The 19,339-nt window shown below is 42.7% G+C and overlaps 1 protein-coding gene across 1 annotated transcript in view; it reads right to left on the bottom strand.

The window, feature by feature from the left end:
• Nucleotides 1-14,019: 14,019 nt before the first annotated feature.
• ELOVL5 (ELOVL fatty acid elongase 5) overlaps nucleotides 14,020-19,339 on the bottom strand; it is a 39,163-nt gene continuing 33,843 nt past the window's right edge. Inside the window, exons 7-8 of the mRNA XM_050894229.1 lie at nucleotides 17,436-17,570; nucleotides 14,020-15,957 (exon numbers count right to left, since the gene is read on the bottom strand). Coding sequence (XP_050750186.1) covers nucleotides 15,826-15,957; nucleotides 17,436-17,570 — 267 coding nt within the window. The 3' untranslated portion in view covers nucleotides 14,020-15,825. The remainder of the gene's footprint in view (nucleotides 15,958-17,435; nucleotides 17,571-19,339) is intronic.

Below are 19,339 nucleotides of genomic sequence, written 5' to 3'. Positions count from 1 at the left end.
GCTTCCCTTTCTTCTTTGATACTGGCTCTTTGTTAGTATGCAAACCAGAGCTTTGCCATAGTCTGCAGACAGCAGAAGACTTGGCCTGACTTTCAGGATCTTGAAAAAACAGCAGTTTCCACAGAGATGGCATGGAGGGCCTCACAGTGCTGCAGATGGTCCAGCATAACTTCAGGAATTGTCATGTGTCCTGGTTTTGGCTGGGACAGAGTTAATTTTCTTCTTAGTAGCTGGTACAGTGCTGGGTTTTGGATTTAGTGTGAGAATGATGTTGATAACACGCTGATGGTTTAGTTGTTGCTAAGCAGCGCTTCTCTTAAGCCAAGGGCTTTTCAGTTTCCCATGCTCTGCCAGCAAGCAGATGTGCAAGAAGCTGGGAGGGAGCAGAGCCGGGGCAGCTGACCCGAACTAGCCAAAGGGATATGCCATACCATGGAACGTCATGCCCAGTATATAAACAGGGGGGAGTTGGCCGGGAGGCGCGAATCGCGGCTCGGGAACTAACTGGGCATTGGTCAGCGGGTGGTGAGCAATTGCATTGTGCATCACTGGTTTTTTTCTCCCCCTCCCCCCCTTCCTTTTTTTGTTATATTCCTTTTCATTACTATTATTATTATATTTCATTATTACTATTGTTAGTATTATATTTTACTTTAGTTATTAAACTGTTCTTATCTCAACCCACGAGTTTTACTTTTTTTTTTTTTTCCTTTGCTTTCCTCCTCCTCACCCCACTGGGAGGGGGAGGGGGAAATGGCTGCATGGTGCTGAGTTGCTGGCTGGGGTTAAACCACGACATCATGTCACCTGAGCTGGGCAAAGGGCAAATCCCCATTTGAATCAGGTGGGAACTGGAAGTAGCAATTCCTAAGCACAAGTCTGAAAGGGACGTTTATAAGGTGCTCAAGTTGCTCTGGGGACAGACATCATCTGCTTGTTCTGGATATTACTAGCTCCCATTTCATGTGATGTGCCTTCATATTTAGCACAGCTACATGAAATTTAAAAAATGTTCCAGAATTGTAAAAGTTGGGAGTAACAAACTTTGAAAGTCACCTAAACCCACTGCTTGGCTGAATTGCTTCTTTCTGCCCCAAGCTGTATGCAGTTTGTGCCCAAATGCCCAATGTTTTTCCAGTTTTGCCTTAGGGTGGATTTTTTTTTTTTAAGGGAAGTGCTCTGTGGTGACCTTAATAAATAAGAAATGGACACCTATGTTACGAAAGATCTCAAAAATTACATGGGAAAGTAAACACTACACAGCTAAAATATGCTTTATACTTTTCAGTGGTAACTGAGTACCAACCCTAAACTGATTTGAAAATCTGAAGAACAACTTGCCAACTATTTTCAGAGAGCTAAAATGAGCTGTGTGTGCTGAGATCATTAACAAGACCAAGAAAAGATGTGTTCAGTGACGTTTCCCATCTATTAGATTACTCTGCCTCTCCAGCAGTCTCCAGAGAGAGCCTCTGGCTGCTTCTTAAGGTCACTGAATCATTGCACTACAATAAATGATCTCGCTAGCTGGAAATGTTGGAGAGGCTCCCCGTGCCTCAGTGTTGATGTATCAGTGAGTCAGTCACTTTAATCCCTGTGCTCATGGGTGAGAATGCACCGCACCCAACCTGCCCGCTGCCCCATCCATTTTGTTTTCTTTGTCCTCCTTCATGTTCTTTTGCTTTCCTAACAGCATTAAACCGATAGAGATCTGTGTGTTTTACAGTCTGTGGACAGAATGAGAATAGAGATCAGAAAAAAAAAAAAAAGGGGCAAAACCCCACCAAGCCTGATTCAGGCTCCCTGCTCTTCAGAGTCTTTGGCTTTGCCACTTGTAGGCAATTACAGGAAGGAGTCAGCAATGTTCCCGCAGGGCCCTGACAGAGCAGGAGGACAAAGTGTCCTGGGGCAGGAACAAAGCTGTCTTCCGCACCACTTGAAGCTTGGAGACAGCAAGTATTGACAGTCAGGACATTGAAAGGCGTGCCAGTTTAAGAGTAGATGACACGCATGGTTTGGCACACCATGTAATCAGTAACAGAAAGAATAGTAGGTCCCATCAGCCACAACTCTGTCACGGAGGGTGGTGGCATCTCCAAGCTGCGCTCCAGCAGAGCATGGAAGAAGACCAATGTATCTTTGATGAATGTCCTCATTTCCCTCGATAGGAGATAGCAGGCTGCTCCCTTGGTGAAACAAATTCCAAGAATGTTACCTGCAAGCCCTCGGTAACATTTTCTCTCCTTACCCTGAAGTGTGCAAGATGTTTCCAGCTTTTTCTATTTCATCTTTATAACTTGCCTTTCTTTAAAGCTCAGTTCTCTATTTGACTGAATCCTTGAAGAAGATATAGGTACGAGTAAGCAGCACTCTGTTACTAATAGGGTGGTTCAGTAGCAATGGTTACAAACCATTGTCACTTTTTTCTTCTATGCATTATAGCACAGGTGAGCTTTGGTGCAGTCCTTGGGAGGCAAAATGGCTTTGAATGGGGACGTGTTTCCTTACTTGTAGGAAGCAGAGTGCAGAATAAAGGATCAAAGGAGCAAATGGACTGAGTACAACCTGAATCTTTGGTAAAATGTTAAGGTAGCTGAACAGAGACAGGACAAAGAGTAAAGGACTTAGGAAGTGAGGGGGATTTTTTCTAATAACAGGTATTAACAAGTATGGAATATATCTCTAAATGAATACGGGGCTGCTCGTCCAAGAAGTTGAGTTTTATTTATTTGTTTACTTACTGTTTAATCAGACAGAAGAAAACCAAGCTAATTTAGCAATGACTATGCAAGAAATGTGGAAGTCTGAGTGGTGGAGCCTGACATAAACAAAAAACATAAACAAAACACTTGAAACAGATGGGTGCAAAGCTTGAGCTATGACCATCACATTTTCTTGATAGCATCTTTCCTGAGCTCCAGAGAAAAGCTAAAATCTATGCTGTGTCCGGTGGGGAAGATCCAGGGTAGAAACCCCCAAAACTACGGAACACCCACTTAGGCTAGTAAAAATCAAGCTAAGTTTCAGGTATTTTGAAAATTGTAATTTAGTCCTCCTGGACTGTACTCAGCTGAAACACTCAGGAAGAGAAGGCCTAGCTCTGGAGGAGAGTTGGTGGTCCTGAGGCAGGACAGCTCATGAAACATTAATTCCAGGGGAAAGAGAAGCAAGAACCCTTTGGTGCCATCCTTTGTGTATCAGTGCTGCTCAGTTGGGGTAGTGGGGGGAGGACGAGGACAAGGTTGTGCTATTTGTCCTATTACTGCAAAGCTCTTTTTTAAAAGTTCAGGTTTCAAACTGTTTGCTCTAGGGTGACATTTACTTCCTTCTCTTAGTCACTCTTAAGAGTTCATCTATGCAAAGGAGTTCATATGCTACAAACTTGTCACCGCCTTTCCACTGCAGCAACTCCTGCGCAGGCATGCTTGGCTTGGGCTGAGTCCAAGGTACTTCACTCCACTTTTTCGGAGGAGCAAAGCTATCGCAGTTGCTTCCCCCTGTAAACAAGATCTCAGATGTCTGTCTCCTCTTGCTGTCTGCACTGCCACAATCACAGAATAATTGGGGTTAGAGGGGCCCTCTGGAGATCACCCAGCTCAAAGCAAGGCTGACTTCAAAGTTACAGCAGGCTGCTCAGGGCCCAACCAGTTGAAATTTGAACATCTCCAAGGATGGAGATCCCACAGTCTCTCTGGGAAGCCTGTGCCATTCTTTTTGACTGCTCTCACTGTGAAGAATTTTTTCCTTATATTTAATCATCTGAATTTCCCTTGCTGCAACTTATGCCTTTGTCCTTTCATTGTACCACTTGATCTTCTGCTGTGCCCCTCCAAGAAGAGCCCACTCTTCCTCCCCTGTATCACCCTCCAGGCAGCTGAGGACAGTGATGAGGTGTCCCCCCCTTTACTCTGCAGCTCCCTGAATGCTGGTAGACAGAGGACCTGGAAACACAGATGCTTTGCCAATAGGCATCCTCGAAAAGTGAGGACAATTGAAAGACTTCAGCCATCTTAAGTACAGACAAACCACTTCAAAATATCTCAAGTGGCCTAAAAGCCCAGTGGAGTCAGGGAAAAAGGTCACCCCACCCAACATCAGTGGGCTGGGTATCCAACCTCACTCAATTAGAAGTTAAATGTGGGATGCTGCCTTTACTAATTCAGTTCTTATGCTGCTAAAGGCCCAGGTAGGATTTGATCTGGCATCTTCAGTTTCAAAGGACAAAAGAGTCAAGCCAGAGTGTCCTTTAAGTTTGTATCTTGCAGACCTCTTCATTTCCCCACCAGATTACATTATTTTTAGAACGTGTTCAGTCTCCTTATGACCTGGTTTCTTCACATTATACCATGAATGATTAACGTATAACCTTTCCCTCAGGAGGAACCTGCATCTCAACAGCTGGCAAAGTTATCACAGCTCTGCAACTCAAGCGCACTTCTGGTCCAACCATCAAACATATTTGTTATCATTATTTTGAGAGAAAGTTGCTGCACTGAAGTGATTTGATCTTTCAGCAGCTGACGGGACAAGGCTTGCTTTACAGGTGGCTGCTTTAGTACGGCAAACATCAAGCAGGCTCCCGGACACCTAAAAATGTGTGTCCTCTTTCAGTTTATGTTTTAGTACTGCTTGTAAGAGAGTATTTTTGTGTTGTGTTTCTCCATAGATCACTTTGACAGAAATGGAGACATGCATTTTTTCCATAGGGAAAAAACCCATGGTATTTTTCAACAAAATAACTGAAAAATAAATTAACTCTATCCCAGCCAAAACCAGCACAATCAGCTAAAATAAATAACAAGGAAATGTTGTCTTAGGACCTCAGTGGCACCTGGTGTTCAGGCAATGGACACAGTATTGCCTGGGGGAGGGTTCCCGGGCACTTGCCAGACCACTGCAGTGAGTGCATCTGAAGGGACAATATTTGGATGCAGGAGCATCGCAGAGAGGAGAGAATGAAAACTCGCTCCCAGCCGCTGGCCATCCTTGCTCCCCTGGGGGTGCTCCAGCAGAGCACAGTGCTGAGGATGGGCCCGGGGAGGTCGGTGGGACCAAGGAGAGGAGGAAGACCAGCAACCATTTTCCTTCCTTTCCCATTGCCCCATACTCCACTGTATTTCAGTTTTCCCCCAGGATGGGTCTCAGCTTGTGCTGAGCTCCCATTGCCCAGGACGGAGGCCGGGTGCCAGGAGAGAGGTGTTCCCCCACAACCTACAGCTAGCCAAACTGCTCTGTCTGAAAGGTGTCAAGGGTTACCATGACCACCAAGAGTTGCAGCACTTGTTTCAACATCAGTATTGGGGTGCTATTCATGCTACTCTGAATGTCAACCTGTTTCTCCCTCTATAGATACTTTAAATGATCGTACTCAGCAAGAGCCATCAAGACTGGAGACAAGAGTTATAAGATGCAGAAGCTTTCAGTAAGCAAAACATGACCAGGTAGCCTACTCCAGAAAGTGCTACTAGCAAACAGCAACATCAGTATATGCAGTTGAAGTCCACCACCAGATTTCTGTACAGACAAGAGGAAGAGAGGCAGCATGGTTGCCAGCTGACCTGGTAATCATTTGACCCTCACTAACACCCTGAGAAGCAAAACTGTACCTAGATGATGAATGTGGCCATTTGACATAAGGCCAAAGGAAGGAGTAAAGACAGAGAACACGTGTCTTAGTGCTGCTCAAAGGAAACCTACCCTTGCGTCAGTCCTGAGCTGCAGCTGCTCTGCAGAGAGCAGGCATGGTTTTGGCTGTTCATTAAGCACCTACTGTTGAGATAGATAGACAGTAAATGCAGCTGATCAGAATACTGATCTGGTGTCGCGTTCGCATCTGTGCAGAATCTCCTTCGCCTTGCTGAAAAGGAGAGCAATTCAGTTCGTATTCTCCAGTTTCTCTTCCTGTCCCTCTTCTCAAAACTGCCAGCAGGGCATCCTTTCTTGCCCGCTAGAGTCTCTCATTAGCTTTTTCTTCTGGCAGTTTATGTGTCTTCTGCTGCCTCCAAATGTTTTCCACTGAATCGTGTTCCCTCATTTTTTCCTAAATAGCCTCCTGCTTTGCTCAACAGAAGGGGCCAATGGTGTCTTTCCCCAGTGCTCCAGCTGTGATCTCTGGACAACTGTGGGACCTTGATTATCATTAATTCTAATTAACATAACCAAATCCCTCCATCTCTCACTCACCACGCTGTTTTAGAAGCTCACTCTTTCTGTACTCCCATAATCCTGTACATTTTCACGTTTGCTCACAGGTGAGTCGGTCTGATCTGCACAACCCTGAGGTGTCAGAGCAGGGAGGATGCTTTGTTCTGTAATACAGAGGAGCTGCTGTCCTAGCACCACCATTCCTTGTCCTCTTCCAAGGCCAGACATTCTGGGTTTTGCTCACCCAACTTTATCTAGTATAAACCACGATAAATACTGAATGCTATTAAATAATTACCGGCCATTTGTATGTGCTGGACAGCTGGTGATGTATTATGTTAATAACCATTACAGGTTAAGCTTTAATGTAAATATACATTCGATTTGAGATTTGGGCTGAGTTTAATGAGTTTGTTCTTTTTTTCTTCCCTGCTTAAACGCATTCATTCGCCTCTACCTATAAAATGCTCTGAAATAGTCCTGGGTATCAGGATACACAGATCTGCATTCTGATCATGTTAATCAAAACAGCTCCTGTTTTTCCCCGAAAGCCAGCGCTCCCAAGGTTATTTGTGTAATCAAGGTCAGATGCATCGTAAAAGCCATTACATAGGATACGCTTGCTTTTAATCTCCTCTTCCTTTATGACCCCTGTTTCCACACTAGGAAAAGCTCTTGATTACAAAGTCTTTGCAGTGGTGAAATAAAGGGCAACATGCTATTTTATCCTTGTCTCCATTATGCAAAATTAATTCTACTCTGATCATCCGTACTACGAGGAACTACTGTGCAGATGTTTCCAGTACAGGACAGGAGCTCTGTTTACCTAGTATTTACCTTTCTGTCCAGTCCTCCTCTTTTACAAAGGGGCTAAACCTGGTCTTTGAAGAACATAGTACAGTGCAATTGCAAGGAAAAAGTCTCTGGCAGTGAAATCTGTACCACAGTGTAAACGTTTATAAGCCATCCTCGCTCGTGCTAAATGCTGGCATATTTGTCACTGGTGTCAGCTCCAGCTTTTGCTGAAATCCTTCTGGTCCCGCCGTGCAGGCAGGCAGGCCCCAGCCTGGCCCCAGCTGTCACCTCACGGGTGCCGCCAGGAGAGGGCACCGGGTTATCGCGCATCCCTCGGGTCCGCGGCCCCGAGGTATCCCCCCCCCCCCGGCTTCTGAGGCCCCGGGCTGCGGGCTGCTCGCCCTATTATTTACCGGCTCTCACAACCACCTCCTCTGCTTCTCCTTCTCAGGCAGCAAGGCTGACGACAGTCCTGGGTTTAACCACACCTGACTTTTGGAGGACTTGGTTTAAAATCCCCGTGCTTGCTTATGTCATTCTTAAACCTCCTTAAAATCGTCTGCGTAAGAGACAAAACACCTCTACAGATGCTGCTTAGAGCTGCTCTCCCCACTTAAGGCAAAATTTAACATAGTTGTGTTTTGGGGTTTTGTTTGTTTTGGCATTGTTTTGGCAGGGTGGGATGGATGGGTTTTGGTTGTGAGAGGGTGGGGGGGGGTTGTTATTTATGTTTGGTTGGGTTTGGGGCTGTTTTTTACTTCTACTTCATAAAGTAAAATCTCACATTGACTATCATTTCTTCTAAGTGCTCTGGCCAGCTGGAGCCAGGTAATTGGCCCCACACTTCTGGAGATTTCTGAAAACCTTGTATCTCACTCCTTTCTGACCAAACGAGAGCTGGTTGATAATTATTCTGATTTTCCTGTGTTGCAAAGGAACTTTAGGTAAATACTGCATATTGGAAAAATGTTGACAAACAGTGCGGAGCATCCATCACCAAATCGCCTGATCTGGTTTCAGGAGTTCCCACTCATTTCAAAATCTTCCTGCACAGCTTTGTAACAGCGGGAACAGGCAGCGATTCTTCCCAGTTACTTAGCGTGGAAACAGATGACTTTGTAGCTCTTTATTTAAACTTCTGAGGACAGAAGGGTCTTTTTCATGATGATTTGCAAAAATCTGTACAAACAATTTAAAAAAGAAACAAAGCTGATATAATAGTTAGCCAATAATAGTTATGCCATCTGTATGCATAGGAGGTATTTCCTGGTCTTTTCGGCAAACTCATCACTATTCTACTGAGCAAAAGTGCATTTGCATCCAAGATGCCTCAAGTCCCTAATAGCTGAGCACACCAAGAGCCGCTCTCGCTCTCTCTCCCAATCCCAAGCGCTGTGGGAAGTAAAGCGAATTGATAAATTAATAGAAGATCTTTCAGAGAGGCAATCCTTTCTAAAGGTACAGAAACATGTTAGGAACTTAGACCTAGAAAGGCCCTGAAGCACCGAGATCCTATTGATTTTAAAGGAAGCAAGGTACTTAGGTAACTGCATAGGCTACAGATTTTTTTTTTTTTTCTGAAAGCTCCTATTTCTGCTATGTGAGCTGAGATTCTGATTTCCTACAACAGCTGGTAAAATTGAATTGGTAGCATTTAGTAAACATTTGGCTTCTAGTGGCAGACAGAACAGTTCATGAAGACATGCTTACCACTTGCTAAATGGGATGAGACACCATATGTCTAATCGACTACACAAATACCACTATACCTTGCTTCAGTATGCGTGGAAGAAATTTCACTTCATTTCACTTTAAATACTTTTACCAGGTAATTTATCACCACATAGCATTACCTCTGGTGCTGGCTAATCCTAGAGGGAACACTGTGAATATCCACTTAGACAAGTCTAAGGCAGTAGTAGTGCAATTGTGCCATAGGGGTTGTGCATTCCCCATTACACCAGCTCAGGAACAGCAGATGCACAGGTGGAGACAACTCATATAGGATTGCATTTTTATGTCAACAGATTCAGTTCCCTTGAAGTTTTACCTGTTCCCAAATGAAATGTAACTAGAAGGATTTTGCATTTCTTGCTGTCACACAGCCACACCATCCCTATTTGAAAAGCTGGAGCTCCAGCTGCCTCTGAAGGGTGTGAAGCAATTCCTCTCACGAGGAAATTTAGGATGTTTTGGCTGACCACGGGCTTCCTCCACACATGGTACCACTGTGGTACCTTCCCTCAGCAAACAGGAGGTTCTTCCACTGCCTTTAAAAACTTTCCAAGAATTATGGGCCAGATTCCTGGAAAAGGTGTTCCTTTAACATGAATTAGACTTGGAAGAAACAAGGTAAAAAAAAAAAAGAGCAATTGCTTCACTCCAGGGAGCATGTTTTAACAGACTACAAGAGCTCTAGCTGTACCATGATGGCGGATTCCCTTTAGGCTATGCTTTCTGGTGCTGTGGTACCTCGTTGTCTTTGATAGATTCTTCCTTACAATCGAGGAAGCTGCCTTCTGCCCAAAGTGTTGGATTTGTAAAAGAAAAAGTGCCCGGGTGGGGTGATCTTGGCCAGCTGCCAGACACCCACCCAGCCGCTCTCTCCCCCTCCTCAACAGGACTGGGGGGGGAAATAAGATGAAAAGCTTGTGGGTTGAGATAAAGACAGGGAGGTCACTCACCAATAATTGTCACAGGCAAAACAAATTTGAGGAAAAATAAATTAATTTATTACCAATTAAAATAGAGTTGAATGGTGAGAAACAAAGACAAAACTAAACCACCTTCCCCCTACCCTCTTCTTCCAAGGCTCAGCTTCACTCCTGCATTCCTGCCGCCTCTACCTCCTCCCTGCTCCAAGTGGTGGTGGTGGGGTTGTAGTCAGTCCATAGCAGCTCCTCTCTGCCACTCCTTCCTTCTCATGCTCCAGCGTGGGTCCTTCCCATGGGCTGCAGTCCCTCAGGATAAACTTGCTCCAGCGTGGGCTTTCCACAAGCTGCAGTTCCTTCAGGGCATATCCATTTGCTCCACCATGTGGTCCTCCACGGGCTGCAGTGTGGATATCTGCTCTGGTGTGGTCCTCTCCACAGGCTGCAGGGGAATCTGCTCTGGTGCCTGGAGCACCTCCTCCCCCCCTTCTTCTCTCACCTTGGTGTCCGCAGGGCTGTTTCTCACACTTTTGTCCTCGCTGCTCTCTCTGCTGGGCAGTGTTTTGCCCTTTCTTAAATATACTTTCACAGAAGCACCAACAGCTGCTTTTTGCCAGAACACAGAATGAGGAACCAGGGAGTCCCATGCCCTGGTCCTATAAAGTTTAAAAGCGGCCAGTGCCCCATCTTCAAGCAATCCCCCAGACATCCACGCTACTCTTACGGGAAAACAGTTCCAGAGCTGTATTCCACTAACAAAGGCCCTCTTCCAATTTCTAGCCTATGTTTACTGTTGGCTAGGTTATACCCATTTGTTTTGTGTCAATACAATTAAAATAGCTTGTTTTCCTTCATGCTGTCTACTGTCATGATGCCTGTGTAGGCTGCGATTACATTCCTTCTCAACCTCGGTCTTGCTACACTCCCATTTTGCGAGACTTCTCTGACCATCCCAGTAACTCTTCTGTACAGCTGATCTTTTAGAATCAGTTTTCTTGAAAGCAGGTGACCGCAGTGGGGGAAAACCATATATTCATCAAAAGGAAGTCCCACCAGAGCCTCAGCCTCACCCTCCCACTCTAGCACATTCCTCTATTAAAACCAGGCTGATTAGCAAATAAGATTCCCCCCCCCCCTCCTTTTCATAGTAGCAGCTCTAAGTTGTTGAACAGATGATTCTCAAATATGTTTCCTTCTCTCCTCTTCAGTCATTTCCAACTAAAATTCCCGTGGAAACAGCTGAAATTGTTTACTGGTCCCTAAGGGGAATTCACACTAATCTCATCTATCTTACTCCAGCCATCAGATGACATCCAGGTCATCTGGTTGTTGCCGTAGGATATGTAATATTCCTTGGCACTGACAGTGCTTCCTAATGTTGTCATCTGCAAATGTCACTGCAACTATTCCTGCTTTTTATACCAAGGTCATTACTAAAAACATTATTAATGGGCTCCATTCAGGCTGAAAGCATTGAGAAAAAAAAACATCTTCTCATCAGTTTGACCCTTGCTTGTCCATAGATCCTGTTGCTGGTCACCACACCCTCTAGTTTAGATAATAATTTCCGAGATTAAAAATAGTATCTATTCCAGATGGATGGAAGATGTATTTCCTTTGTCTACACAGTATTTTTTATTAAAAAACTATATGGGTAAGTCAGGTATGATCACTTCCAGAAAAGCTGTGTTACATTTTCTCCCATTTTCTGTTTACTTCCTTGTACTCATTCTTCCCATTTACTCTGAAACCTTTCATCATACTGAAATCAGACTATCAAGCCTACCATTTACCAGGTATCACTTTTTACATTCTTCCTATAGAAAATATAGTATCTACATTATATATCCTTGGAACACAAGACATGTAGTTCTTTTTCCTCCTTCTCCGCATCCCAGCTTGACTAACAAAACACACATTTTTTTTTTAACTGGACCTTTGTTACTTATTTTCCCCCTTTCTGTTTGAGATGATTTTAGCACCTTTGACTTAAAATATAATGCCTCTGCTACTGTCATGTCATGGGAGCCCCTGGGGACTCTAGCTTCCCCTGCTCATCCAAATTTGCTCTACCAAAATTGAGAAACACATGGATCTTCTTTTGTACATCCATCTATTTAAATTAAATGGATTGAAAGTTGAAAATTGAATTCAAGTTTGCTTTTTAAACCAGTTCTTGCAACATCCTGATGATTACAACTAATCACCTTTGTTGGTTCTGTAGTTCTTGGCAAGAGGATGACAGTGACAATGTAAGTTAATCTTCTGTACCAACACAACTCTCAGCAGCATTTCGCTAACATGAGATCTCTATCCATATTTTAATTACCCCCTGCACTGCTTCAGGTGGATTCCCAGCAGAACCCACACTGTCAAAGTAATTTGGCCTCTGATTTTATTTATACTTTTCTTCAGTGTCTAGCTTACTTTTACATCTTTTTTTGAATAATGCATATCTTTTAACAACATCTATTCCAGTCTCATACAACACACACACGTTTCTATCAATCAACTTACGCCTCAAGACAGCTACCAAATATCAAAGGTTGAGGCAACCCCCAGAACAGCTCTCCGTTAGGTTTGGGGCTTTGGGGGTTTCTTTGCCCCAATTTTGGTGGCAGAAGTCCCATCAGAAGCTCCAGCGCTTACTTAATATCTGCCTTGCATTAAGTAAAATATACAATCAACCACAAAGATTTCCTGGACTTTCAGAATTGTTCTCTGCTTTTCCACTACCCTCTGCCAACTCAGGAATCCCAGTGCCTGAGTGACCCCAGTCCCAGGGGTGGCTTGCACGTCCATGACACAGCACTCGGGGTCTTCACACCAGGACCACTGTAAGAAGAGTAGGTAGATTCTAACAGGTAGAAAAATAGGTAAGATTTGAGCTTACCTATCCCATTCACAGCTTAACAAAAGTATTCACCTCTGTCTCCATCACTCAGGCTGTAGGACCCAAGTACAGGAAGGGATTTGGTCAGCTCACGAGCTGCACGAGATCTTAACATAACAGTTTGAATCTTGGTCATTCACTTTTTGCAAACAGGTACTGAAGTGTTCTCCTCAGCCAACTTTACATGAAATCTCTCCATCCCGTTGGCAGCAGTTGGTCTTTTTTCATCTCTCCAGCCTTTACAACTCGAAAAGTCCTTTCGGAGGACTCTTTTATAGTACGAAGCACCAATCACAGTTATATCTATTAGGAAAACTGCAGGTGATCGGGGAATTGAGGCAATCCAAAGGCTGTTACTTGCCCCAGGTCAGGTAATGCACTGGAAGCTGAACTAGGTAGGCAGACCCAAGGCTCCTGCTGAGGTCCATCAGTCTGGTTGTCAGTTATGGTAAAGTGATGTCTGATCCAACGCCTACAGCTCTCACACTTTTCAGTTGCTGCTGAGATTGTAGAAGAGCACCCAGGAGCCACAATCTTCTACCGGCAGGTGTGAACACTACTGATGCTATACATCTTCCCAAGACCACATCTCCTGCCAGTTTTGGACAAAGCCACTGGGTCTACACGGTGGCAAACGATGATAAAGCCATCACATTTTGTCACTGTGTGCCAATGACCTTGAAGGCTAGGTTTGGAGTGCAGCAGCCCAGTCTCCGCTGGCTCACCAGGGAAGGCCGGGTTGGTGCTGTGGCTTCTGCCTTCTAGGTACTCCCTGTAGATTTGGCTTATCATCCAAAGAACTGCACCTCACTGAACCCCGCTTAGAAAAACATTCAGTTTCAAAGTTGAATTTGCATGTGCAGGAGACAAAACTGTCTTAGCAACCATCTATCTCAGGCATTTGGAGCTCCCTCCCAGAGGAGACCAGCATAGCATGAAACCTCTGAGCCTTTCACACAAAGTGCAAAACCCGTTTCCCTGGTCTAGGTTTCTTGTTTTAAGAGCCTGCAAGTGAGAAGACAGACAGCTATGTAAGTAGTTCTGTTTTTACTAAGTCCATCACCAGGCTATCTGGGCTTGTTGCAACACACTGAGTAAACACTCAAATCGGAGATGGCTCAGAAACGATCACTTAAGGGCAAGGGGAGCTACAAGGAAATTGCAAAAATGCTCCCATTCTGGAGAGAGGTATTATTCCCATTTTATAGACAGGATATTTGAGGCAGGAAGTCCCTCTCGGCCACGTTAAGCTTTGTTTCCAGCACTCATCGTCCCGGAGTCATTCGGGCTGCTCTGCATTCAGTGAGTCAGTAATCCCAGCGGGAGGTTTAATCCATCACACGGACAAGTATTTCTACAGCCAGACAAGGGAACAGCTTTTAGTAACAGCCAAAGGTTTCTGTAAGGGATTTGCTACCAAATCTCTGGTACGCTAAATTTCTCTGAATATCTGCAGCTGTCCTACCATCACAACAGCTCCTCCTTGGTCTGACACAGGATGGGGCAATGCATTAGATCTGTACAAACCCACCAGAATTCAGGCAAAGATCATCAAAAGTGTTTTAATGATTAAACCATGTCAAACATTAACAATGTAGGTATATTCAGATGAGCCAACGGTTTATTTCTAGCACATTTAGACAGCCTATTTTGAACATTATAGCTGCTGTACTGAGCTATGTAAAGACTCTGCAAACCAGTACCTAGAAATGAAGACACACGCACAAGCTTTGATAATGTAAACATAACAGACACTGTCTCCTTCAAAACAAGGAATGCAAACCCACAAGGCTAGGAGAACTTATTAATTCCCTAAGAGATGTGCAAAAATTTTAAAAAAGATTTAATTAAAAAAAAAATTAAACATGTTAAAACTGGCATTTATAGAAATATCAAAACCCAAATAGTTAAACTTGAGCAATGACCAGCAGAATGTCTTGCACAATTCAATTTTTCAGAGCTTAATGAATAAAATATTCATAAGCCAAACTCCACCATGGTAGATACCAGAATATCAGCAATAGATATTGGCTTTGCAACTGACTCCTCATATTTGCAAGGCAAGATTTTACAAGAAGGAGTAACTTCAAACACACACTCAAACCAAATCCTCAGATAACAAGCCAAAACATTACCGGTGATATACACAACTCACATTACAGAAACAGACATTTCCAGCACATTTCAGTAACATTTAAAAAACATTAGGTATGACTTAGACTGTTTAATTTTGCTTGTTTGGGAAAAAAACATGTTTGTGTTAGGCACATTTTAAAAATGAACATATGCTACATGAAGAAAAGTAGAAATACCAACTTAAATACAGACATTTCCATCAGAAAAGCATCTTTCTGTCTTCATTTTTAAATACGCTTTCGGATGTCACAGACTTAAACAGTAGCTCCTAAAATGTGGATATGGCTATGGTAATAACACTTGAAATTCTGCCAGTTTCCATATTAAAAACCACTCTTCATTTAGCATTTAAGAATTCTCAGAAATAAGAAACAAAAAAAGAAAAAAAAAAAAAGGAGAAAAGAAAAGATGGGTCCACCCTGTATATACTCTAAACCTTAGAGACAATATTTAAGTCTTACTGGACTGTGTAAGCGCCAATTAATTTTACATTAGTGACATACTTCAAATAAAAAAATAAGATCTATTAAAAAGGTAAAATAACTTTTCCATCTGGTTCGTGACTGTTTAGTCAATTAAAGCCAAATATACAAAACTAAATGCGCCATTTCCAATTTCACTGTATCGCGTAAGAGATACATAACATTGTGTATCACATACAGAACAGTAAAATGATCAATGGATTCTTCTAAATGACTTTTTAATAAAAAGTCAGTCAACTGAAAAGCTGAAACATACCCTAATTTTTAAACCAGTAATAAGCTTTGGGCCCTGCTTTTTAATTTAAGGCATGTGTGTTTATCTACTGAAACCAGCATCGTACAAATTACCTCTACAATCACATGCATGATCTACAGTAAAAAAAATGGAGGTTTAGATTACAGTGTTTTCAAATTGTGAATCATAATTCAGCACCTATCATATTGACTAGTAAGGCAACAGCAGTGTCGGATACTATGATAATACTCCCTTCCACAGTCTATAGCGGGGTCAGTGACAGCCCAGAATTGTTTTTAAACTTTAACCTACTTTTATGTTCTGTATAGTTTCTAGGGTGTTTGCACTGGTTAAGTCCTACATAAATCACACTATTCTAGGCAGGAATAGTTACAGTAGCCATTAGAGTATTAGTGCACAACTCTTATTGTGCTTACAATCAGATGATTTTGTTGTTGGGGTTATCAAAATGGTTTTTCAGTTTGGTCTTCAATCCTTCCTTTGTTTCCTTTGTTTCACATTGTTCTCAAGGGAAGAAAAGCTGTTTGTGTACCCGTTCACAGTGGCCATAGAGCCATTCTGATACTCTTTCCTCCTCGAGGATGCCTTCTTGTTGTAAGTCTAGAATATATGGAAAGACACATGGTTTTGCTTAAATAGATATAAATAACTGCTTCCTCACAGTAACTCAAACTCAAAAGTAAACTGGCATCCATCATTTTTAAAGACCTCGTGCTGGTGGCAGAGTCTAACAAGCTCTACCATTTTTTGTGTATGAGGCTATACTATGCCTTTCATTCATCACAGCAAGAGAATTAGTTCACTGGAAAAGAAAAAGGCTTGGTAGTATGATGGTAGCATTGGTAGTGTTAAGTTAACAATAAATTTGAAACAAGGGAAGCAATTTTATGAGCAGACTATGGCAGAAGAATATACTTAAAACGACAAGTGAGGAAGGAGGTTTGATGCACTGCAGGTGACTATCTCAAACAAAGCCAGAACAAGAAGTGGGTAAACAAGAACAGTGAGGGAAGTTCAGAGACAGAAATGTGAAAGCAATGTGCACTGGCCAACATGGGAAGCAAAAACTAACAGGATCAGGGAGGCTCAGGACACCAAAAAAAAATTACAGACAGTGAAAATATATACACAAATTAGTCTTTGTCAAAGGGGCTCAGTCACCTCACAAGAGCGTGTTTCCCAAAATATGTGTGTGTGAAAAAGTTAAATGGTTAAAAGTTAAAACATGAGTAAAATTGATGAAGAAAGTCAAGTAATATTTGGAATATACTATCATGTTTAACTAGCACGTTCATATGCAGCAAGTGATATGAACCACGGGACTGATTTTAAGTAGTACTGGAAGATCAGATAGGGAAGCCTGCTATGTTTCCCCCCATGAATCACTCTTACCAGACCTGAAATGCTCAAATCTTTCAAGAGACGTTTAAAATATATAACAGAGTTTGCTTGTTTGGGGGCGGTAGGCTATGTTGGTTTGATTTTCTGAAGATGGGTACATCTTTGCACAGAGCCTGATTATGAACTACTCAGAACAACACATACCAAGTCTGGATCTGACATGAAATCAATTCTGTAGAAACACAACTCAAAACGCTAATTTTCCATACGGAAATACAAACAAATGCCTGTAAAGGTAAGCCAAAACCAGATTTCTGTATGTTGGGAGTTTGGGAAATTTCCCCAGATAGAAAATAAGCATTTCCCCTTGTAAGAGAAGTAATGAACAATTCCTTCGGGTGCTTCACAGGTTCACAGGCTGCTGTTTTATTTCAGACTGGAAAGCTGTTTCTTACATAAAGCTCTTCCTCTCCCTTATCTGCAGTTAAAATCGCATTAGTAAAGCGCCTTTTTGTGCCACTCTGCTTACTGAAATTACTAATCATTCTGAATTACGGACACAAAACATCAGAAGATTCGAAACTGGAGGGCAGACCAACAAGTATAGTACTTTAAGAACGTATGCGTGTTACTGGAAGATAGCAAAAGGATATTTCAAGCATATCTTTCTGTAAACAGCTTTCCAATGAGATACAGCCAGCAGAATGCTACAAAGAGTCGATGAATATTACTTTTACCTGAATATAGAAATTTGTGAAGAGGATAATCAAAGAAATCATATAAGAAATCTGGAAATACAGCCACCCCTGAGGAAATGCACATGGCCAAACAACACCACAGCTGGTCTGGAAGATTGTCAGGACAAACTGAGTCTGGGGAGAGAGAAAAAAAGAGAAATGGAGCACATTAATGCAAAGAGGAAAAGAGCCATTAGTGACCAAAATCTCATTTGTTATTTCCAAAACAAGTCAAAAATATGTAATACTGTGTTTGACAAGTTTATCTTCTCTGTCTTACTAACAGTGTAAACCTGAGTTAGCAGACATTCAGGCTGTGGTATTCTGTTGTTTAAGTGTTTTTATTTGATTATATTGTTCCATTTTAAAGCATTAGAGTAACTTAGGTGGAATTGATTTATAAATATACTAAGGAACAAAGACCACCTTCTTCCTAGTGAGAGCTCATTGGGATTTGACTCTACCATCCTAACAGAGTAGATCTGCATCTCACTGCTTCAGTTGCAAAAGATTTGGGGTCACTGGGTCTAGACATAGATTCTGCAATGCTCTCCCACAGACAGGAACTGCCTGACATATGGCTCCAGTGGAAGAATTTTTGGGGTAAAGGCTGCAGGGAAGCTGGGGAGGCAGGGAGGAGGACCAGGGTTTAATAACCTTCAATTATCTCTTTTGGAAAAACAGAGTTTGGGCTTAAGTGCTGCAGAGGGCCTTAAGCAAAATTCATCCTTACATGAAGGCTACCAGATTAGGGAATGTGTATTTAAAAAGGGAAAGACTGTTGTGTTCTGCTCTGCTATTTTGCTGCCCTAACAGCTATGCATGCAGAGCAGCCAGGGAAGTGAAAGCAGCTATGACAATAGCCAGGGGAGCAACCAAAGCACCGAGACACTTGTACTCTGTAGCACTCAAACAACCAGGATGAAGAATAGAGCCTAAATCTGGAAGGAAAAAAAAAACAACCCCAAAACCCACAAAGCAACCCCCCCCCCCCCAAAACAATGATCCCCACTGCTACAATATTTAGCCATCCTTCAAGAAGGAAGAGAGCTAAAAAAAAAATAATAATAAAAAAAAATATATATATTTTTGAGAATCAACACTATGAATTCCTGGCAGCAAATGTTATTAATCATCACCAGTAAGTGTTATTAAACTTATTCACAGCTCTGAGAGGGTGCTAAGGAGGATGGGTGGGGGGAACATAACAAAAAAGTCTGTCTCTGGGCTTCAGTTTCCCCACCTACAAAATGGGGAAGACAGAACATCCATGCACGTTTCCTTGTGATGTTTTGATATATTATACGCATTGAAACCTGGTTCTTGTGTGGTATCACTACAGCATGTGCCATATTGCTTAATTTCATTGTTCCTTTCACCTCCAGTACACAGCATTTGGGCTTCATCACTGTACACACAGGAAACAATACAAATGGATACAAGGAGTCCAACACAGAATTACAAGAGAAAAAAATCTGCCCATTTAAAGTGCAGAAGACCAGAAATATTGAACAGTTTTTAATAAACCATTTGCAACTGCATGCAAAAGTGAGACAGAAAAGCCATTGTCCCGCAGGACTAGAATGAAGGGCCTTGTTAGCTGTGGACTGCGTTGCAGTTAAGTTTCTGGTCTGTCATCTCAACATCAGTGTGAGCAACCAAGCACAGAGAAGAGTGCGCTAGCTCAAGCGGGCTTGGAAGAAAAGCTTCTCCCTCCTCCCTGGCTAACGAGTCCCAGAAAACCCAGCGCTGTGACTCCCACATACATCTAGCCACACAACATGGGGAGGTAGAGAAAGATCCCACTGATCTCAGCACTGATTCGTGTACACCATCAGTCCCCAGCTCCCCACTGTCCTCAAAACAGAGCAAACGGAGGTGCAGAAGCTGGATTTCTAAGGTGC

The sequence above is a fragment of the Gymnogyps californianus genome, chromosome 3 (genome assembly GCF_018139145.2).
Source record: "Gymnogyps californianus isolate 813 chromosome 3, ASM1813914v2, whole genome shotgun sequence".
Taxonomy (NCBI): Eukaryota; Metazoa; Chordata; class Aves; order Accipitriformes; family Cathartidae; genus Gymnogyps; species Gymnogyps californianus.
The sequence above is the reverse complement of the archived record's forward strand: the minus strand, read 5'-3'. Positions and strand labels throughout refer to the sequence as shown.